The sequence below is a fragment of the Delphinus delphis genome, chromosome 3 (genome assembly GCF_949987515.2).
Source record: "Delphinus delphis chromosome 3, mDelDel1.2, whole genome shotgun sequence".
In the NCBI taxonomy this organism is placed as follows: domain Eukaryota; kingdom Metazoa; phylum Chordata; class Mammalia; order Artiodactyla; family Delphinidae; genus Delphinus; species Delphinus delphis.
Window position 1 is genome coordinate 57,387,876 of NC_082685.1, and position 20,386 is coordinate 57,408,261.

The 20,386-nt window shown below is 44.8% G+C and overlaps 1 protein-coding gene across 3 annotated transcripts in view; it reads left to right on the top strand.

Moving 5' to 3' along the window:
- Positions 1-20,386, top strand: part of SIL1 (SIL1 nucleotide exchange factor) — a 292,256-nt gene that overhangs the window by 110,912 nt on the left and 160,958 nt on the right. For all 3 annotated transcript variants that reach the window (XM_060008760.1, XM_060008758.1, XM_060008759.1), the window contains exons 2-3: positions 471-585; positions 6,324-6,456. In XM_060008760.1, coding sequence (XP_059864743.1) covers positions 481-585; positions 6,324-6,456 — 238 coding nt within the window. In that variant the 5' untranslated portion in view covers positions 471-480. The remainder of the gene's footprint in view (positions 1-470; positions 586-6,323; positions 6,457-20,386) is intronic.

Sequence of the window (20,386 nt, forward strand, 5' to 3'; positions counted from 1 at the left end):
TGCTGATGGTATCTGTCTTCAGGTATAACAGTGGATATGGTTTAGAAGTGAATGGTTATAAAGGCTCATATGAATTTGGGCCCATGTCTGTTCACACACAAATCATTTGGTTAGTTTCCTTCTCTCTTCACCATAGCCAATACCACCCTGTGCAACCTGATAACAACCCGGATAATGAAGAAGGAAGGGACCAGGGCTATTATAACTCATGCAAAGGTCCTGGTTTACTGTACAGTTTTAACCAAGGCATATCTCCCCATATGGGGGAATGGAGGCTTACTCCAGGTTGATCTACCTTTGGGGTAGAAGACCTGTGATACCTCTATTCAGGAAATGTCTGACATCATCTGAAATGTTTGACATCTGTCAAAAAAGGTGACATCATGGGAATCACTATGCTGGGGCAGGGGGAGAGGTGTCAAGCACCAGCTTCCTGTTGACCTTCTATTTTCTGTGTTTACATTCCTCAGGCCCCTAACTATGCCTCACCAGGGCCTGCTCCTATTTAGGATGGCTCCTCTGGGCATGCTGCTGGGCATGCTGATGACCTCCTGCTTCACCTTCTGCCTCAGTCATAAGAACTCGGTAAGTGCCTTACTGCAATAGAGGGATCTTTTTTGTGTCCAAGAAAGCCTCTGTGCCACCAGGGCTGCTGTGGGAGTTTCTTATAGGAATGTGACCAGTGCTGGGTCACGGAGTATGTGTACTTCTTCCCCCATCCCTTAGTCCTCTGGCCTCTGTTTAAAGCTTACGACACAGTTTCTCTTTGGCGAAAAGATGATGATGATGATAATGATATAATAACAATGATGATAATATGATAAGCTTGCTATGTACCAAGCATTGTATTATGTGCTTTATATGTATTCTTATTTAATCCCCTCAACAACCCTATGAAGTAGACAACTACAATTATTATCCTCATTTGACAAGGAGGAGATTAAGTCTCAGAGATATTAAGTAACTTGGCCAACATTATAAAGCTAGTTTGTGGCAGAGCTGGGAAGGTCAGGATTCTCCCCAAGGGGCTGGGCGCCTGTGTGGTGAGCACCAAGTAAGACTGCTTCTTTGTCTACTCCGCTCATCCATGTGCATTCTCAGTCTGTCCGTAGCTCTGTATCCTCTTTCCCTCTGTCCTTTTCTCCACGTTCTTTACACCCTCCTTTTCATTAACCCAGACCTCATTGCTGAGGGTTTCTGTCCTTGCCAAAGGCAGGGGCAGAATGCCTGAGAAGGCCCTGAGCTTGGCCTGGCTGCAGGGTGTCCTGGCCCCATTTCCCTGGCCTGCCCCACCAACAGCCTGCCCTTGATCTACTCCCAATGCCCTCTCTTTCCTCTCCCTTGAGATGCCCTGTCAGCTCTCTCACAGTTTCACCCTCCCCTGGCCACCTTCTCCAACCCCAGGGGTCCCACTTAAATGTTGGGTAAAGTGCTGGAGGCTTTGGAGCCGGAGGGCCTTGAAGTGCAAATGACAATTGTGATGAATTTAATCCAGCTCAGCTGAGGTTCACCTCTGGCTCATGGCAAGCTTCCACCTTCTCTCTGAAGTCATTTGTTTTCTCTCCGCCTTTCTCCCCACTTTGTAGAGCAGGAGAGAATGTACAGTTAGGAGTCACGAATCCTTTTGAGCTTTTAATGTTCTTTGACTAAGATCTTGTTGCTGCCGTTTTTTGGCCTCCTCTTCAAGGAGAATGAGACTGGGATCCCATTGGCCCCTGAGGGTGGGACTGGCCATGGCATGAAGTTGGGGCTGTTTCTGGCATAGCCTGGCCCAGAAAAGCACCCAAGTGTCTCGAGGGCTCAGGGCTGTGTCCCCTCCAGCCTGCAGCTCATGAGGATCTGGGTGCTCCCCATTATGAGCTTTAGCAGATGCACAATTAACAAAAGCGTGCTGATGAATTTACTTAAGGACTGTGTGTTAGTAAGTCTCTTTTGGATAATAGTCCAACCAAATAGATGAGCTTTCAGAGCCATAATTATTCTGGCCCATTTATATTAGCTCTTTTGAGTCTAATCTCAGAAAAATGTTAATACTGACTTTCATCAGCAAAAGCTGCTTTTATCCTTATGTCTGTTCCTAAGCTGTATCCATTTGTCATAATCTTTCATCATGTGCTAAGTACAAGTAGGAGTTGAAGCATCTTTTCTCTCATACCATAAAAATTGCTGCCCCGATGGCATTTAAAATCCAAATTATGCAGCCAGCCACCTTCACAACAGTGAAAATGGGTGGTGGGGGAGGTGGGAGTGGTCATGATCCTTTGTTCAGAGACTGGAGTCCAGGCAAATGCTCCTAGTGACCTGGAATTGTCCTCCTCAAAGGCATTTGTACAGGTTAATGGCCACCCAGCAAAGGCTAGCTGTGTGTATCAGGGTATGATCTGGAGCCAGCCTGCCTTCCTGGCTCCTGCTATGGCATCTCCCTGGGATGCCACATCTTAGGATCAGTGCGAATGCTAAAGGGATGTGGTTGTGTGGTATACTGGCCTTCAAGACGTGGTGGATGATGAGGGAGGTAGTGGAACCCAGTGGAAGGAGCACAGAGCCTTGGTAAACTCCCTTCTGCCTCCTACTTTGGCAATTTGACCATTGCTTTTTTTTTTTTTTTTTTTACTTTGACCATTTCTGAGCTTTGTTTCCTCATGTGTAAAACAGGGTTGGTACCTCCCTCCTAAATTTTAGTGTAGATTAAATGTGATTGTATATATAAAGCACCTAGCATTGGCACTGGCACAATATGGCTAATGGATGGTCAGTAAATGTCAGCTGTTATTTTTTAGTAAGGGTTGGCTGCTTCCGTTGTTTAATTTAGGACTCTGTCAGCCAGGCTCCTATCCCAAAATGTTGCCTTCTCAGTCTGTCTCTGTCACAGCATCTATCCACCTACCTTGAGAGATTCATTCATTCTCTTGGATTTTGAAGGCTTTGGTCTTTAAGAATCTCTTACTCAGTTACAATTATAAGAAAGTGTGACATGGTAAGCTTTTGTCAGCTAAAACCTTAGCTGGGATTTCTTGCCACTTAAGAGGAAATTGGTATTTAGAGTAATGATGGCAGAGAGAAGAGAGGATTCAGCATGGAAGGGAGCTCGGAGAAGCCAACTGAGAGGTCACCAGAGCATGAGATTTACTTCAGAGCTGACCAAGGGCTGGCTGGCCTCCCTCACCTCTTGGTCTTTGTCTCCTGTTCAGGACACTGCTGGAGCAGAGAGAGGGTCGTCCCTTTCTCTGGGATGGTATTTCTTTAAACACAGTCCTTAAAGGGAAGGAGGATGTGCTGATAAATGTGCTGGGGTGATCTTATTGACCCTGCTTCCTTCCCTCAGCATCCCAGGGCACAACCGTTAGAACACATGACTAAGAACAGAAACATAGAAGTGAGTCAGAATTCATGCATGCACTTTGGAGCCAGGCAGTCCTGGACTTCAATCTCTGCTCTTCTTTTCTCAGCAGTGTGGTTTTGCACAGGCCCTGTATGTATAAAATGGGAATAAAAGTATGTGCTTCATAGATGAAACTTGGATGAGTTGTGAGGCATGGAAGCTACTTCAGACCAGTTTGGGAATATGGGTAAGGGCTTAATAAATGGTAGCTATGTTACCATTACAACCTCATCTCCATGATGCTGCTTTTCCTGAAAACCTTTTCTGCACTTCCACCTTTGAAGTGATTGTCCAGCTTGTAGTATGTTTGTGTGACTGAACCTCCCTCAGTGCTTGCCAAAGTCATTCAGAGCCAGATTTGGTGAACAGGGTGAGCTGACCAGACAGGGGAACACCAAATTTATATCACCTCTACTAAAAACAGGTGATCTGTAAAATAATGGCAGATTGTGAGTGTGAGTGTGTGAGTGTGTGTGTGTGTGTGTAGCTTAAAATATGGTTCAAAGATGATACCAAGTGGAAGCTTAAAAAACATTTTGAGTAGTGATGGGATTGTTGCAGAAAGCGTTTGGCTTTCCTAGGGCTTGAAGCATGTCTCAGTGGTTCATATCTTGTTGTAATCCTCCTTCTTGAACCTACTTTATTTATCTCATTAAAGATCTAGAAAAAGAGACTTTCTCAGGCCCTACTCATCAGAATGAACACTAGCCTTGCCTGGATTGGGCTTTCTGCCATATTCTCATCATCACCATTACCCTTGCCTCTTTCTGCTTCTCTTGATGTTGAGGATTTGGTTACTTGATTACAACTGTACGTGCCAGGAGTTAACTGGCTAATAGATACACTAAAGCAAGAGTTGTAATGTAAAGCTTAGAGATGTTTAGTTTGGCCCTCTTAGTGTTCTAAAAGTAAGAAAATGTCACATAAAAATCTGGATTTTTGTTTCTCATCAAGTTGAATGCCTTCGTGGCAGTGGTAGAGCAGCTGAGTAGCAGCTGTGTTTCTTAGTCAAGGCAGGAGGACTCCAGTTTTCACAGTCCCACCACTCCTGGTTGTTTTTACACCTGGCACACAGCACTCATTTACATCCATCCCTGCTTGGCCTCTGGAGGCATTTAGTCCACATACTTCTGAGGTAAATCTTATTAACGGTCTTCTAGTCCCATGGTCTCGTGTACGGTGCTTTTGGCAGAGACTGACCAGCATGGCTGGGCCCTGGAGTCCATAGGCTGCAGATACTTAGTGGACAGAGTGGTCTTGTGGTCTTTGTTCTGGAGTGTGGGGCTAGTTCCAGGCTTCCAGCAAACTCTTTGGACTTGCCTCCAAAAGACATCCAAAAGACATACCTGCTTGTAGGAGGAAGGCCTTCTTTTGTTCCTTTGTTGCGTGATTACAAACTAAGCCCTGGGCTAGGCAAGGGGTATACAGTGGTGAAAGAGACTGACACAGTGCCTGCCCTCAGGAAACTCAGTTGTTGAAAGTTTGATGTCCGTGCCCTTAGAATGCACGGAGCTTCCTGCCAGTCTGTCTTCTCTTTAGTCTCACACACATCTACTCTCTGTTCCTTGTTTTCTTTTTTTTTGCCGTACGTGGGCCTCTCACCGCTGTGGCCTCTCCCGCCGCAGAGCACAGGCTCCGGATGCGCAGGCCCAGTGGCCATGACCCATGGGCCCAGCCGCTCTGCGGCATGTGGGATCCTCCCGGACCGGGGCACGAACCCGCGTCCCCTGCATTGGCAGGCGGACTCTCAACCACTGCGCCACCAGGGAAGCCCCCTTGTTTTCTTTTGAGCTCAGATTTGTGCTGGGGCACATTGAAAGGGATACATTGTTACCTCCCATGTAGGATTAGAATTGTTCAGGAGACCAAAATGAGATCTACATGAAGTACCTAGCACAGGTTTGGGTTCATAGGAAGAATCCATGAAAAATACTCTTATTACGGGAAAAATTGGGAGGTGGAGGAAAAGTGATGGCTGGGGAGGTGGAAGGGCTGAAATAATCTCTCAGTGTTCTAGTGTGTGTTCCTCTTTGCCCTCCCAAATGTAATTTCCCAGAGCTCTGGAACCCTCTGGTTCCAGTTTCCTGAGGCCTTACTGCTTTTATGCACGAACAGGTTTAAAAATGGGACAGGAAGGATTGGAGGCTGGGAAGGAACAAGATGAATAATACTTTGTATTTATGTTACATCTCTGTCTCTTGAGCTCAAAGTGCTCTACACCATCTCATTAATCCTCCATGCTCTCCATGGGGTGGAAGGAAATAGGTTTTAGGAAGAGGTTTCCAACCCGGGCATCTTCCTCCTTCAGCCCAGCTGGACTTGCACCTTCCCACTTGTACCCCTTCTTCCATGGATTGGAATGCACTAAGAGGTCGTTTACGCTCCATAGGTACCCTGGGTAATGAAGGTACCCACGCCCTTACTCTGCCCTGCTGGGCTGCTTAGGAATTAATTGGGCCTTAGCTGCTGGCTTTTGTACATCTGTGTTGACCATTTGAGGCCTTACTTTCCTATTCATATGTATGTGTTTTCTTTTATAAATATCTTTAGTTTTTAATTGTAAGAGTAATAGGTATGAATTTTAAACATCAAACAGGATAGGAGCTTATCAAGTAAAAAGTAAAAGGCTCTTATTGTCTCGTTTTGTCAACCCCTCTCCCCAGTATGTTCCCTTAACTCCCTCAAGATGGTGTGGAACCGTCTGGAGTTTTTTTTAATGCATATACAAAAGTGCCATATACACACAACACATACTGTGTTAATTTAACCATATCACCTCACTTGTACTGGTTCTGACACTAACCTTGTGAAAGGTCCAAACAGGGCTAAGAAGGGCAGGAAGGGCAAGGAGGAGAAGAGTGTACTGCCCAGGCCATTTTCTTTCTGCTTGCGTGGTACGCAACTGTGGTGGTTCATGCCCTGTTTTTTCCTTTCTCTGAAGGAGTTTGCACTGACCAACCCAGAGGAGAGCAGCACCAAAGAAACAGAGAGAAAGGAAACAGCAGAGGAGGAGCTGGATCCCAAGGTCCTGGAGGTGTTTCACCCGACACATGAGTGGCAGGCACTTCGGCCAGGTACCAAGCCCAGCGCTGTCCCCAGGAAACACACTTGAAATTCAAAATGTGTATGTCCTTTCTCCCCGCAGGGCTGGAAGGAACAGCCCCTCTCTGGCCTCCTGGAGGGGAGTAGGGGTGGCTGCTGCTGCAGGACTCAGGGACCTTCGTTTCCCTGCAGAACAGAAATTGTGGCATCTGAGTGCCCTGGAAGGAAGGCAGGTGGTGGGTGGCCGAGCTTTTGGAGCAAGTGATAGAAAACTTTCTTTCCTTGCACTTCTGAAGCACAGGAGAGGCAGTGACATGTGCCTCACTCTGCAAATGCTATTTTGGGCTCTGCTGCTCGGCTCAGTGCTGCTGAAATATTGTTCATGGGAGAGTCCGGAGCACTGGTGCGGGGCAGGAGTTTTCTGTTGTTAAAGGAACCTGTGCCAAGAAACAGGGGCTGTTCCTGGCCTGCTTTTTAAATGGAGCATCCTCAGAAGGAGCAACTTTCTAACCCTTTTATGGCCCTGGGCCCAGGGCTTAAAATAATAATGAAAAAAGCCAGCAGTTGTGGTGTTTACCACATTCAGATACTGTGCTACGTGCTTCATGTGCATAATCTTGTTCAGTCTTCACAATAATAGGAGCTATTATTGTCTTTATATTCAGATGAAAACATTGAGACTCAGAGAGGTTAGGTGACTTGACCTATGTCATTCAGCCAACTTGTCCTATGTCATTGACCCCAGCCTGGACCCATCTTCCTCTCACTTGTTCTTCTAGAGTCCCATCTGTCCTTGGCTGGAGCCCGACTCTGGTGACACTTGAGCCCATTTTCAGGAGTAGGCTATTTGCGTTCTGCACTGTGGCGGGTGGATGGCAAGCCCTGGCAGCTGCCAGAGTATAGTTTCATCAACTCCTTGCTGATATTCATCACCATGTCCTCACTGCCCCCATTGCTGCTGTGCTGGCAGGGGCAGCGTTTGCTGTGCCAGCCAACTATCTGGTAGCAATATCACTCCTGCTGGGCTTGCATGCGGGTAGTTGCTGCCACAGAAGAGTGATGAATCACCAAGGAAACCAAGTAGGTGCTAATGGAGTTGGGTAGAGGGAGATTTTAGGGACAGAGTTACTGGGTTTAGCAGATCCAACCTCTGGCTGGCCTCCTCCACCTTCCCTGAGAACTGAGCCCCCCTGGTCTTTGGGGACTAAAACTAGAGGGGCTCTCAGGGTGTGGGAAGTGGAGGATGTATGCTGTATACACTGATTTTACGTGATTAAAAGTGCTTGTACCACTTTTAACCAGGCAAGTGCCTTGAGCCGATGGAGGTCAATGTCCTGTCATCCCTACTCCTACCGTCTCTTTTCCTGTGGCACCCTTCAGGACCCCAGTCCACATTGCAGAACAAGCCTGAAAGTTCTGACCCAGGGCCCTTGCCCAGCCTCTGGGCAGTGGGGCTCCTGTTCATGGTTAAGCAAAAGAGCCCTTTTTGTATCTTTGGGGAGGGAGGGCCAGATCCTGTGTAACAAGGGCAGGCTGAGGGCTCTGAGCACCTCCTGGAGAATTAGAGTGGAGTACTGATTTTTCTATTTAACTTGTTGCCCCATTGACATCATCTTCTGCCTTCTAGTTTCTCAATAGCCCCTTATAAGTTGTTCTGCCCCAAAGTCCCTTGAAGCTGCCCCAAAGGCTGGGGTGTTGTGCTTGAGCACAGACACTCAGCTCTGGGGGCAAAGCAAGTCTAGGTCCAGACATGCTTGCCCCATATCCCAAGAGTGTTTTTCATTTCACCTACACTCACCCCCAAAGCAGGACCAGTGAGGGGAGGGAAAGTGAGAGATTTGTTATGGCCTCAGGGTTTGATGTGTGGTGACTGAGTCTGGTACTGTCGAGGCAGACAAGACTCTCTTAGGTCCCAGGACAGGATCAAGGTGTTCTGTGTGTATACTAAGGTTTTATATGTTATGTCTGTTGGTAGGAAATTGACATCTCAGTAGTCTGTGTGGATAGCTGGCACTTACCTTTAATCAGAGTATATTTAATTCACCACATAACGAATGCTGCCTGGGAGCTTCCATCACAGCTACTGAAAGGTTAAAAGGAATGTAGCCAGTCCCAGGGTGAGTAGATAAATGAGGAGATAGTATAATTTAGTGGTAAAGAGCACAGACTTTATATTATTTTTTAAAGATTTATTTATTATTCATTTATTTATTTATTTTTGGCTGTGTCGGGTCTTAGTTGCAGCATGCAGGATCTTTGTTGAGGCATGTGGGATCTTTTGTTGCGGCATGCGGGGTTGTGGTGCGTGGGCTTTACTCTAGTTGTGGCATGCGGGTTTTCTCTCCTCTAGTTGTGGTGCGTGGGTTCCAGAGCGCATGGGCTCTGTAGTTTGCAGCATGTGGGCTCTAGTTGAGGTGCGTGAGCTCAGTAGTTGTGGCGTGCAGGCTTAGTTGTCCCGTGGCGTGTGGGATCTTAGTTCCCTGACCAGGGATTGAACCCGCATTCCCTGCATTGTAAGGCAGATTTTAGCACTGGACCACCAGGGAAGTCCCAAGCACAGACTTTAGACTGATCCAGTCCTGGGTTCAAATCCTAGCTTTGCTACTTAGGGGATCTTGGGCAAGTCACTGAATCCTTCTGCCCTTCAGTTCCCCCATTGGTGATGTTGGGGAAATGTCCTGCCCTGCCTGCTGCAGAGGCTGTTTTGAGGATTCCCAACATGTAGACGTTACTCAGTACACAGCAGTTCTGATTTTTAATGGTGAATTTGCCATTTGTGCCACTCCTTAAACTTGATTGTGGAATTGGATGCCAGTGAGGGTACATGAGTATGTAGCCTTCCTGTCCTCTCTCGCTTTAGATAGGGAAGGGAACTTATGGTGACAAGGAGAGACTTCCATGGTCATGGGATGTTCTCCCTCTTTCCTTCCAGGGAGATTTTTGATAAGGGAGCAGAAGGGGTTAATACAACATTTCCTGCCTGAGAGCTAGGTGCATGGCATAGGAAGATGGTGGAATATCTTTTGGGGACTTTTTTTTTTTTTTTTTGCTGTATGCGGGCCTCTCACGGTTGTGGCCTCTCCCGTTGCAAAGCACAGGCTCTGGACGTGCAGGCTCAGCGGCCATGGCTCACGGGCCCAGCCGCTCCGTGGCATGTGGGATCTTCCCGGACCGGGGCACGAACCCGTGTCCCCTGCATCGGCAGACGGACTCTTAACCACTGCGCCACCAGGGAAGCCCTTTTGGGGACTTTTAAGAGAATGGCAAAATGGCTAGTTTATGTTGACAGTTATTGATTTCAGTTCAGTACCTTCTGTCTCTTTAGGTCTCTGAAGGGAGGACCTCATCTCTGTTGTCCTCAGGTCTCCAAGGAGGGGATACTGGGCTACATGGTCTGGGCTCATTTGAAGGCAGATTTCCTGACTGCCTGCTGTGGCCTGGAATACCAGGGGACCAACCCGTAACTTCATGGACCTTCCTACCAGGCCAGATAGGAGTTGGGCCCCAGTCACTTAGCCCTGGAGCAGCTGTAGGTCACCCTCCTGAAGTCTCCCTGCCTCTGTTATTACTGTCAGCATCCTCACTGCGAGTCGCTTGTTCCTGGAAGTGATTTTCCTGTCTCTTTCTCTCTCTCTCCTGGTTTATTTTGGGATCTGTCATACCTTACGGAGGCACAGCAAGTATTTGAGTGTGGATTCAGCATCAGCTGTTCACAAGCAAGCAGAGGAAAGCTGTTTGCTGGCAGGTCCTGTGGGTTCTGGGCAGGGAACTCAGGAATTTGTCCTAGGGCTGAGGACCCCTGTACCCCAGGCTTTGTGCCTGTGCACTTGTTATTAGAGAAAACTGGTCACAGCCAGATATTGTGGGTCTTTTGCTCCCTGGGCATTTCCTGAGATCCTGCTTTGTGCCAGGCACTGTACTGGTAGCCAGAGACAGATAATAGTTCACATTTACTTAGCATCGACTGTGCCAGGCATCTTTTGAGGGCAAGTGCTATAACTACCCTCATTTTCATAGACAAAAATGAGTCTCAGAGATAAGTGACTTAGCCAAATGACCAGTAGGTGGTAGAGACAGAATTCAGATCTAGCTTTGTTTGGCCCTAAGCTTGAGCTCTTAACCACTGTATCATAATGTCTTTCTGGGTAGCAAATGCGACATGACCCCTGCCTTCCAGCAGCTTATGGTCTCACAGAGGATACAGAGAGAAAAAGTGTTTTGGATGTCCTGGTTTGTTTTGGAAGTGTCCTGTGCTCAGTGAGGGCACAAAGGCGGGTATGGGGAGGCCAGGCCAGGGCCTTCTCTCTATCCCTGAGATCTTGGTAGAGCTTTGAGTCAAATTTTATGATGCTAAACTTCCAAACCCACCTTCAGTTCTCTTTTTGAACTGTGTGGCCTTGGTCAGTTTGATTAGAATCTCTGAACCTTAGTTTCCTCATATGGAAATAGGGATGAAAATACCTACTTCACAGAGATGGTGTGAGACTGAAACAAGATTAACACGTGTAAAATGTTTCACTCTGGGCCTGACACATAGGAAATATTCAATAAATGGCTATAGTTGTCATTTAAAAAATATACCTTTGCTGCTGCCTCCCTTTCCTTGGGGACCTGAAGGAAAAGTGGAGGTGATGAGGCTATCTGAGCAAAGGCCTCTCTTGTTTTGCCCCTTACCCAGTGCTATATGTTGGCCTCTTATGGGTTCAGGGAAGCTTAGACCTGGGGCTTCTTATTGACCTGAGGTGACTTCCAGGCTCTGAAATACTGTGTGAGAGCCTCTGGAATATTGGCATTAGCACAAAGAGCCACTTGATGGGAGCATGCAGGAAGCCTGTGCAGGAACACGTTCATGTGAGGGGGTTAAAAAAAAAAAAAGTCTAAATCATCAACAACTGATGAGAGCAATCCAAGAATTATAGAGCACCAGCCATCTGGTCAGATCATTTCAGATCTGCACGAGCAATAGGAGGGAATTGAATTTTAAAAACCTCATTTATGATAGACCAGCTACTCTGTTTCAGGCACTTAAGGGAGGAGTCTGATTTCCTGCAGGCCCTGGACATCTGTCTGAAGGAACACCTGACTCTGGTCTGGGTGACTCTGCAGGATTGTCTTTGTGAGACCTTTGGCCCCTTGCAGCTTAGAAGAGGCTGTGTGATCTTCCAATCCTCAGACACCAACTTGGTATTCAATAATTCAATTCATTTCTGACACCATCTACCTGGAATTAGTGTCAGATCCCACAGTTAAAGGGCTCAGTCCCACTGCCTCTAATTCAGATGCTAGTCACAAGTCCCAGGCCACTGGACTTGTGACTGACCAGCTATAAATTAGGGATTCCCACAGTTCCCTCCTCAGGTTTGATAATTTGCTAGAACAGCTTACAGAACTCAGGAAAACACTTTACTTATGTTTACTGGTTTTTTATAAAGGCTACAACTCCGAATAGCCAAGTGGAAGAGATGCATAGAAGGTATGGGGGGTGGGGTGCAGAGCTTTCATGCCCTCTCTGGACACACTGCCCTCCCAGTACTTCTAGGTGTTCACCAATCAGAAGCTCTTGGAAGCCCCCTAGGGGCTTTTATGGAGGTTTCATTATTTAGGCGTGATTGATTAAGCCATTGGCCATTGGAGATTGAACTCAGTCTCCAGCCCCCCTTTCCTCCCTGGAGGTGGGGCTAAAAGTTCCAACTGTCTAATCAAGGCGTGGTCTTTCTGGTGACCTGCCCTCATCTTGAAGTTACCTAATTACACACACACACACACACACACACACACACACACACACACACACACACACACACCCATCCACCCATCCCCCGCAAGAGTCATTTCAGGAACCAGGGATAAAGACCAGATACTTTTTTTTTTTTTTTTTTTAAATACCACAGGCTACAATTGAGGTGGGACTAAGGGGCAAAGCTCCCAGTGCCTTCTGCCACCTACCCAGCTCTGTGGTAGTCAGGAGGGATCTTCCTTACAGGTTATCTTATTCCCCAGGATGGTCCACAAGAGTATGACCTACTTGTGTCCCATCGTTCACACACAGGCACACACACACCTCGAGGCCTATGAGCGGTGGGTGAGAGTAGGGGTATTGGTTAAGGGCAGTTCATACCTAAGCTCCTCTTGCTCATGAGAGTGGGGAGGTTGGGACTTCTTGGCTGCCACTGGGAGGTAATGGCCTGAGGGAGGGCTATAGCAAGGGGCCTCTGTTGAATGATATTTCACCCTGGCTCAGAGCAGTGCTGGAAAAGTGGAGCAGGGGCGGGATAGAGGAAACTGCATGCTTTTTGTGTGGTGTGGTAATCTATGTCCTCTCTTGAACACAAGTTGCTATCTCCAACAACTTTTCAGTATGAGGTGTTCAGCAGAGCTTATCTTTGGTGCTACCTCCTTCTGCATAGTGCCTTCCTCCCCTACTTTGAAACCTTTCAAGTCTTCTGGGGATTCCCCAAGAACTTCATTTGTTTCTCTCCTGCCTATACTTCTAGTTCATCTCCCCCATTACTGCCACCTCTCTAGCCTTTGTTAAGCATCTCTACTCTGAGCATCTCCTTTACTCCTTATCAGTATGAGTTTGTCAGGGAACTGCTGGGGGCATAGCAGGATGCCAGGCCTCTTGAGACCTGCAGGAGCAATGTCAGAGGCTCCAAATTACCCTGTACTGGGAGAGAAAATAATGGTGGGCTGGAATACGTGAAGGCCCCACATGGCTCCATAAGGACAGTTTAGAGCTCTTCATTTCAGAGAGACACCATTTCCCATATGTGGACTTCTCCCAGGATGGCTGACCACTGCCCCATAGCAGCCAAATTCCACACCCCCCTGGGGGGAGCAGGTGGAGGCCAGGGCAGGATGGCCACTGTCAAGGTTGAGGCCACTTTGAGACTAGCTGGCTGAGCACTGTACTGGCACCAGAGCATCTCTGCCTGGGCTTTGGCCTTAAGTACCTGGAAGGGGCAGGCCAGGGTCCAGTTTTCAGTCTGTGGACTTGGATGGTTGGACATCTGCTTTCTAACAAGCGTTTATATGCCTAATGCTCACCCTAGGCCCTTATTCTTCCCTTCTTCTCCTTCCTCCATCTACTGGTTCTCTCTGAGGTTTAATAAAGAGTACTTAGAGTTGCACAGCCTCAGCTTTCAAAGATCGGGACCCGCAAACTGACTTAAGTAAAAAAAACTTAGACTGGATTAGGGATAATGGAAAACTAGCTGCCAAAACCAGTTCTGGCCCTTATACCCAGGGCTTGACTTTAATTCAGAGAATCTGTGGAGCCTCCACTTCCCTTCTTTCTCTAATATTGCCCTCACCCTACTGGCTAAGACTGTCTAGGCTATCTCCAAGGTTGGGATTAACCAGGGCTGGGAATAGCTCTCAAGGACTGACCTGGAGCTGGAATGAGAGGCCCTTTTCCAGAGCTTGTTCCATTCCTAGATTTGTCACAGTACTGGAGGTAGGACTTGATTGGTAACTTAAGAGGAGATAATATTTGACTAGGTAGAGAAGAGGACAGGTAGGAGGGGAGGATGACATGAACTCTCACTTTAAAAGTGAGAGTATATCTACCTGGTAGGAGAGGCAGAGATGTGTAGCAGAATAATGGGATGGTGGTGGTACGCAGCATCCCCTCTGTCAGGATAGGGGGTGGTAGGAGGAAAGAGAATTGAAAAGCAGTAGATCTAACTATGTGAAAATAAGTGTGTAGTTTAGTCCATTCAGGGCTGTGCCGTGAATGGGAGATGAGGAAATGAAGAAGGACGATATAAACTCCTGAGTCTGAGGAGTTTGAAAATAAGTGGAAGAAGAGAATGAAAACGGTAACTTCACAGATAGCCACACCAAAAAATTCATTTCTTGTTACATTTGTTGAACTCCTATAATGTTCCAGGTATAGTGCTTGATGTCGGAGATACCATGGTGGGCATTGACAGAGGGGCTTGCCTGCCTGGGCTTATGGTGGAGGAAGACCCCAGGCAGGAATATAATGCTGTGAGAAGACAGAGGTGTGGCCCTGAAGGAACGTCTTCCCAGAGGCAGCTCTTCATTTCAGAGAGACACTGAAGCATTGAAGCTGAATGGAGAGAGCTTTTGTGTACGTTGGAAGGCAGAGGGGGGAGGAGGCACTGCTGACAGATTTGAAATCCTAGAGAGAAGATCATTGATGAGGCAAAGTTGTTTAGGTGGCAGATGGAAAGACTTGGCCTCATGAATGTGATGAGCCTTGGAAATTTGAAGCACAGCCCAGACAAAAACAAGGAAAAGTACGAGAGATGTAGAGGGAAATTGAGGAAGCTTCCATTAGATGTCTTCGATTTTCTGAGTCAAGCCAAGGGTGGGGTTTTTACCTTGGATGATGAAAGAGAAGGCCTTGATTGGGTGCTTAAGGAATGGCGAGGTTAAGGAATAACCACTGTGAGGAAGTTGCTCAGTCAAGTGGTCAGAACTGAGCATTGCCCAGCATCAGGGGCAAGTAGACGACTGACAGCCTGACTTTGTTCTGGGCCAGGACCAGTGGACTTGGTGACTTTCTAGAGCAATGTGAGCCCTGGACAGTGGTTAGCTGAAGTGTGAGGAAAGATGGGTAGATCATTAAGGAGACTGTTGGATTGTCTTTGGGATTGATGAGGGAGACCTTTAGCCTATGGGGCTAGCTGGAGAGCTTTAGTGGAAGCTCCTCTGAACCTACTCTAACCTCCCCTCTTCTGAAACAGGGATTATCAAGACTCTTTGAGGCTCTTGGCAGTGCTCAAAGTCAGAGTTCGGGTGGTACCCCACTAGCCACTGATCTTCTAGGCAGGCCTGAAAAGAACCTGAATGAAGCAGAGCTTGTGTGCAGTGGGCTCTGTAAGCCTTTTGTTCCTTGTGCTCTGATCAGACTGATTTTATTTCTGTTCATGTTGGGGTTTTGCTTTGTTACTTTTCATAGACTAGTAGGTTGTTGGTCTTGCCTTATTTCCCATAATATGTTGATTTGAGACAAACAAATTGATTTATATTTTAATTTCTTTAGTTCTCAGAATAGTCTGTTTATAGTTTGTATAATGCAGTTGTTTGAAAGGAGAGAATCATTTCTTTGGATTAAAAAGTTTTCAGATTTGATTACCTGTGGCCATAATTAGTTTATCTGAGCAGAGGTGAGGTTTTTTGTTTTAACATCTTTATTGGAGTATAATTGCTTTACAATGGTGTGTTAGTTTCTGCTTTATAACAGAGTGAATCAGCTATACATATACATATATCCCCATATCTCTTCCCTCTTGTGCTCCCTCCCTCCCATCCTCCCACCCCTCTAGGTGGTCACAAAGCACTGAGCTAATCTCCCTGTGCTATGCGGCTGCTTCCCACTAGCTATCTATTTTACGTTTGGTAGTGTATATATGTCCATGCCACTCTCTCACTTTGTCCCAGCTTACCCTTCCCCCTCCCGTATCCTCAAGTCCATTCTCTAGTAGGTCTGTGTCTTTATTCCCGTTCTGCCCCAAGGTACTTCATGACCTTTTTCTTTTTATTTCATACATATATGTTAGCATATGGTATTTGTTTTTCTCTGACTTACTTCACTCTATATTGACAGACTCTAGGTCCATCCACCTCACTACAAATAACTCTATTTCGTTTCTTTTTATGGCTGAGTAATATTCCATTGTATACACGTGCCACATCTTCTTTATCCATTCATCTGTCGATGGACACTTAAGTTGCTTCCATGTCCTGGCTATTGTAAATAGAGCTGCAATGAACATTGTGGTACATGACTCTTTTTGAATTATGGTTTTCTCAGGGTATATGCCCAGTAGTGGGATTGCTGGGTCGTATGGTAGTTCTATTTTTACTTTTTTAAGGAACCTCCATACTGTTCTCCATAGTGGCTGTATCAATTTACATTCCCACCAACAGTGCAAGAGGGTTCCCTTTTCCTCACACCCTCTCCAGCATTTATTGTTTGTAGATTTTTTGATGATGGCCATTCTGACTGGTGTGAGATGATACCTCATTGTAGTTTTGATTTGCATTTCTCTAATAATTAATGATGTTGAGCATTCTTTCATGTGTTTGTTGGCAATCTGCATATCTTCTTTGGAGAAATGTCTATTTAGGTCTTCTGCCCATTTTTGTATTGGGTTGTTTGTTTTTTTGATATTGAGCTTCATGAGCTGCTTGTAAATTTTGGAGATTAATCCTTTGTCAGTTGCTTCATTTGCAAATATTTTCTCCCATTCTGAGCGTTCTCTTTTCATCTTGTTTATGGTTTCCTTTGCTGTGCAAAAGCTGTTAAGTTTCATTAGGTCCCATTTATTTATTTTTGCTTTTATTTCCATTTCTCTAGCAGGTGGGTCAAAAAGGATCTTGCTGTGATTTATGTCATAGAGTGTTCTGCCTGTGTTTTCCTCTAAGATTTTGATAGTGTCTGGCTTTACATTTAGGTCTTTAATCCATTTTGGGTTTATTTTTGTGTATGGTGTTAGGGAGTGTTCTAATTTCATTCTTTTACATGTAGCTGTCCAGTTTTCCCAGCACCATTTATTGAAGAGGCTATCTTTTCTCCACTGTATATTCTTGCCTCCTTTATCAAAGATAAGGTTACCATATTTGCATGGGTTTATCTCTGGGCTTTCTATCCTGTTCCATTGATTTATATTTCTGTTTTTGTGCCAGTACCATACTGTCTTGATTACTATAGCTTTGTAGTATAGTCTGAAGTCAGGGAGCCTGATTCCTCCAGCTCCGTTTTTCTTTCTCAAGATTGCTTTGGCTATTCGGGGACTTTTGTGTTTCCACAAAATTGTGAAATTTTTTTGTTCTAGTTCTGTGAAAAATGCCAGTGGTAGTTTGATAGGGATTGCATTGAATATGTAGATTGCTTTGGGTAGTAGAGTCATTTTCACAATGTTGATTCTTCCAATCCAAGAACGTGGTATATGTCTCCATCTATTTGTATCATCTTTAATTTCTTTCATCAGTGTCTTATAGTTTTCTGCATACAGGTCTTTTGTCTCCTTAGGTAGGTTTATTCCTAGGTATTTTATTCTTTTGTTGCAATGGTAAACGGGAGTTGGGAGTGTTCCTTAATTTCACTTTCAGATTTTTCATCATTAGTGTGTAGGAATGCAAGAGATTTCTGTGCATTAATTTTGTATCCTGCTACTTTACCAAATTCATTGATTAGCTCTAGTAGTTTTCTGGAAGCATCTTTAGGATTCTGTATGTATAGTATCATGTTATCTGCAAACAGTGACAACTTTACCACTTCTTTTCTGATTTGGATTCCTTTATTTTTCTTTCTCCTCTGATTGCTGTGGCTAAAACTTCCAAAACAATGTAGAATAATAGTGGTGAGAGTGGGCAACCTTATTTTGTTCCTGATCTTAGAGGAAATAGATTAGTTTTTCACCATTTGTCATATATGGCCTTTATTCTGTTGAGGTAAGTTCCCTCCATGCCTACTTTCTGGAGGGTTTTTATCATAAATGGGTGTTGATTTTGTCAAAAGCTTTTTCTGCATCTATTGAGATGATCATATGGTTTTTATTCTTCACTTTGTTAATATGGTGTATCAGATTGATTGACTTGCGTATATTGAAGAATCCTTGCTTTCCTGGGAAAAACCCCACTTGATCATGGTGTATGATCCTTTTAATGTGCTGTTGGATCCTGTTTGCTAGTATTTTGTTGAGGATTTTTGCATCTATGTTCATCAGTGATACTGCCCTGTAGTTTTCTTTCTTTGTGACCTCTTTGTCTGGTTTTGGTATCAGGGTGATGGTGGCCTCTTTGAATGAGTTTGGGAGTGTTCCTCTCTCTGCTATATTTTGGAAGTGTTTGAGAAGGATAGGTGTTAGCTCTTCTCTAAATATTTGATAGAATTTGCCTGTAAAGCCATCTGGTTCTGGGCTTTTGTTTGTTGGAAGATTTTTAATCACAGTTTCAATTTCAGTGCTTGTGATTGGTCTGTTTATATTTTCTGTTTCTTCCTGGTTCAGTCTCGGAAGGTTGTACCTTTCCAAGAATTTGTCCATTTCTTCCAGGTTGTCCATTTTATTGGCATAGAGTTGCTTGTAGTAATCTCTCATGATCCTTTGTATTTCTGCAGTGTCAGTTGTTACTTCTCCTTTTTCATTTCTAATTCTGTTGATTTTTCTCCCTTTTTTTCTTGATGAGTTTGGCTAATGGTTTATCCAGTTTGTTTATCTTCTCAAAGAACCAGCTTTTAGTTTTATCGAACTTTGCTATTATTTTCTTCATTTCTTTTTCATTTATTTCTGATCTGTTCTTTATGATTTCTTTCTTTCTGCTAACTTTGGGGTTTTTTGGTTCTTCTTTCTCTAATTGCTATAGGTGTAAGGTTAGGTTGTTTATTTGAGATGTTTCTTAAGGTAGGATTGTATTGCTATAAACTTCCCTCTTAGAACTGCTTTTGCTGCATCCCATAGGTTTGGGTTGTCATGTTTTCATTGTCATTTGTTTCTAGGTATTTTTTGATTTCCTCTTTGAAATCTTCAGTGATCTCTTGGTTATTAAGTAGTGTATTGTTTAGCCTCCATGTGTTTGTATTTTTTACAGGTTTTTTCCTGTAATTGGTATCTAGTCTCATAGTGCTGTGGTCAGAAAAGATACTTGATACGAGTTCAATTTTTTAAAATTTACCAAGGCTTGATTTGTGACCCAAGATATGATCTATCCTGGAGAATGTTCCATGAGCACTTGGGAAGAAAGTGTGTTCTGTTGTTTTTGGGTGGAATGTCCTATAAATATCAATTAAGTCCATGTTGTTTAATGTATCATTTAAAGCTTGTGTTTCCTTATTTATTTTCATTTTGGATGATCTGTCCATTGGTGAAAGTGGGGTGTTAAAATCCCCCATGTGATTGTGTTACTGTTGATTTCCCCTTTTATGGTTGTTAGCTTTTGCCTTATGTACTGAGGTGCTCGTATGTTGGGTGCATAAATATTTATAATTGTTATATCTTCTTCTTGGATTGATCCCTTGATCATTATGTAGTGTCCTTCTTTGTCTCTTGTAATAGTCTTTGTTTTAAAGCCTATTTTATCTGATATGAGAATTGCTGCTTTAGCTTTCTTTTGATTTCCATTTTCATGGAATATCTTTTTCCATCCCCTCACTTCCAGTCTGTATGTGCCCCTAGGTCTGAAGTGGGTCTCTTGTAGACAGTGTGTATACGGGTCATTTTTTTGTATCCATTCAGCCAGTCTATGTCTTTTGGTTGAAGTATTTAATCCATTTACATTTAAGGTAATTATCGATATGTATGTTCCTATTACCATTTTCTTACTTGTTTTCGGTTTGTTATTGTAGGTCTTTCCTTTCTCTTGTGTTTCCTGCCTAGAGAAGTTTCTTTACCTTTTGTTGTAAAGCTTGTTTGGTGGTGCTGAATTCTCTTAGCTTTTGCTTGTCTGTAAAGGTTTTCATTTTTCCATCGAATCTGAATGAGATCCTCGCTTGGTAGAGTAATCTTGATTGTAGGTTTTTCCCTTTCATCACTTTAAATATGTCCTGCCACTCCCTTCTGGCTTGCAGAGTTTCTGCTGGAAGTTCAGCTTTTAACCATATGGGGATTCCCTTGTATGTTATTTGTTGTTTTTCCCTTGCTGCGTTTTTTTTTTTTTTTTTTTTTTTTTTTGCGGTACACGGGCCTGTCACTGTTGTGGCGTCTCCTGTTGTGGAGCACAGGCTCTGGATGCGCAGGCTCAGCGGCCATGGCTCACGGGCCCAGCCGCTCTGCGGCATGTGCAATCTTCCTGGACCAGGGCACGAACCCGTGTCCCCTGCATTGGCAGGTGGACTCTCAACCTCTGCGCCACCAGGGAAGTCCTTCCCTCGCTGCTTTTAATATTTTTTCTTTGTATTTAATTTTTGATAGTTTTATTAATATGTCTTGGCGTGTTTCTCCTTGCATTTATCCTGTATGGGACTCTCTGCGCTTCCTGGACTTCATTAAC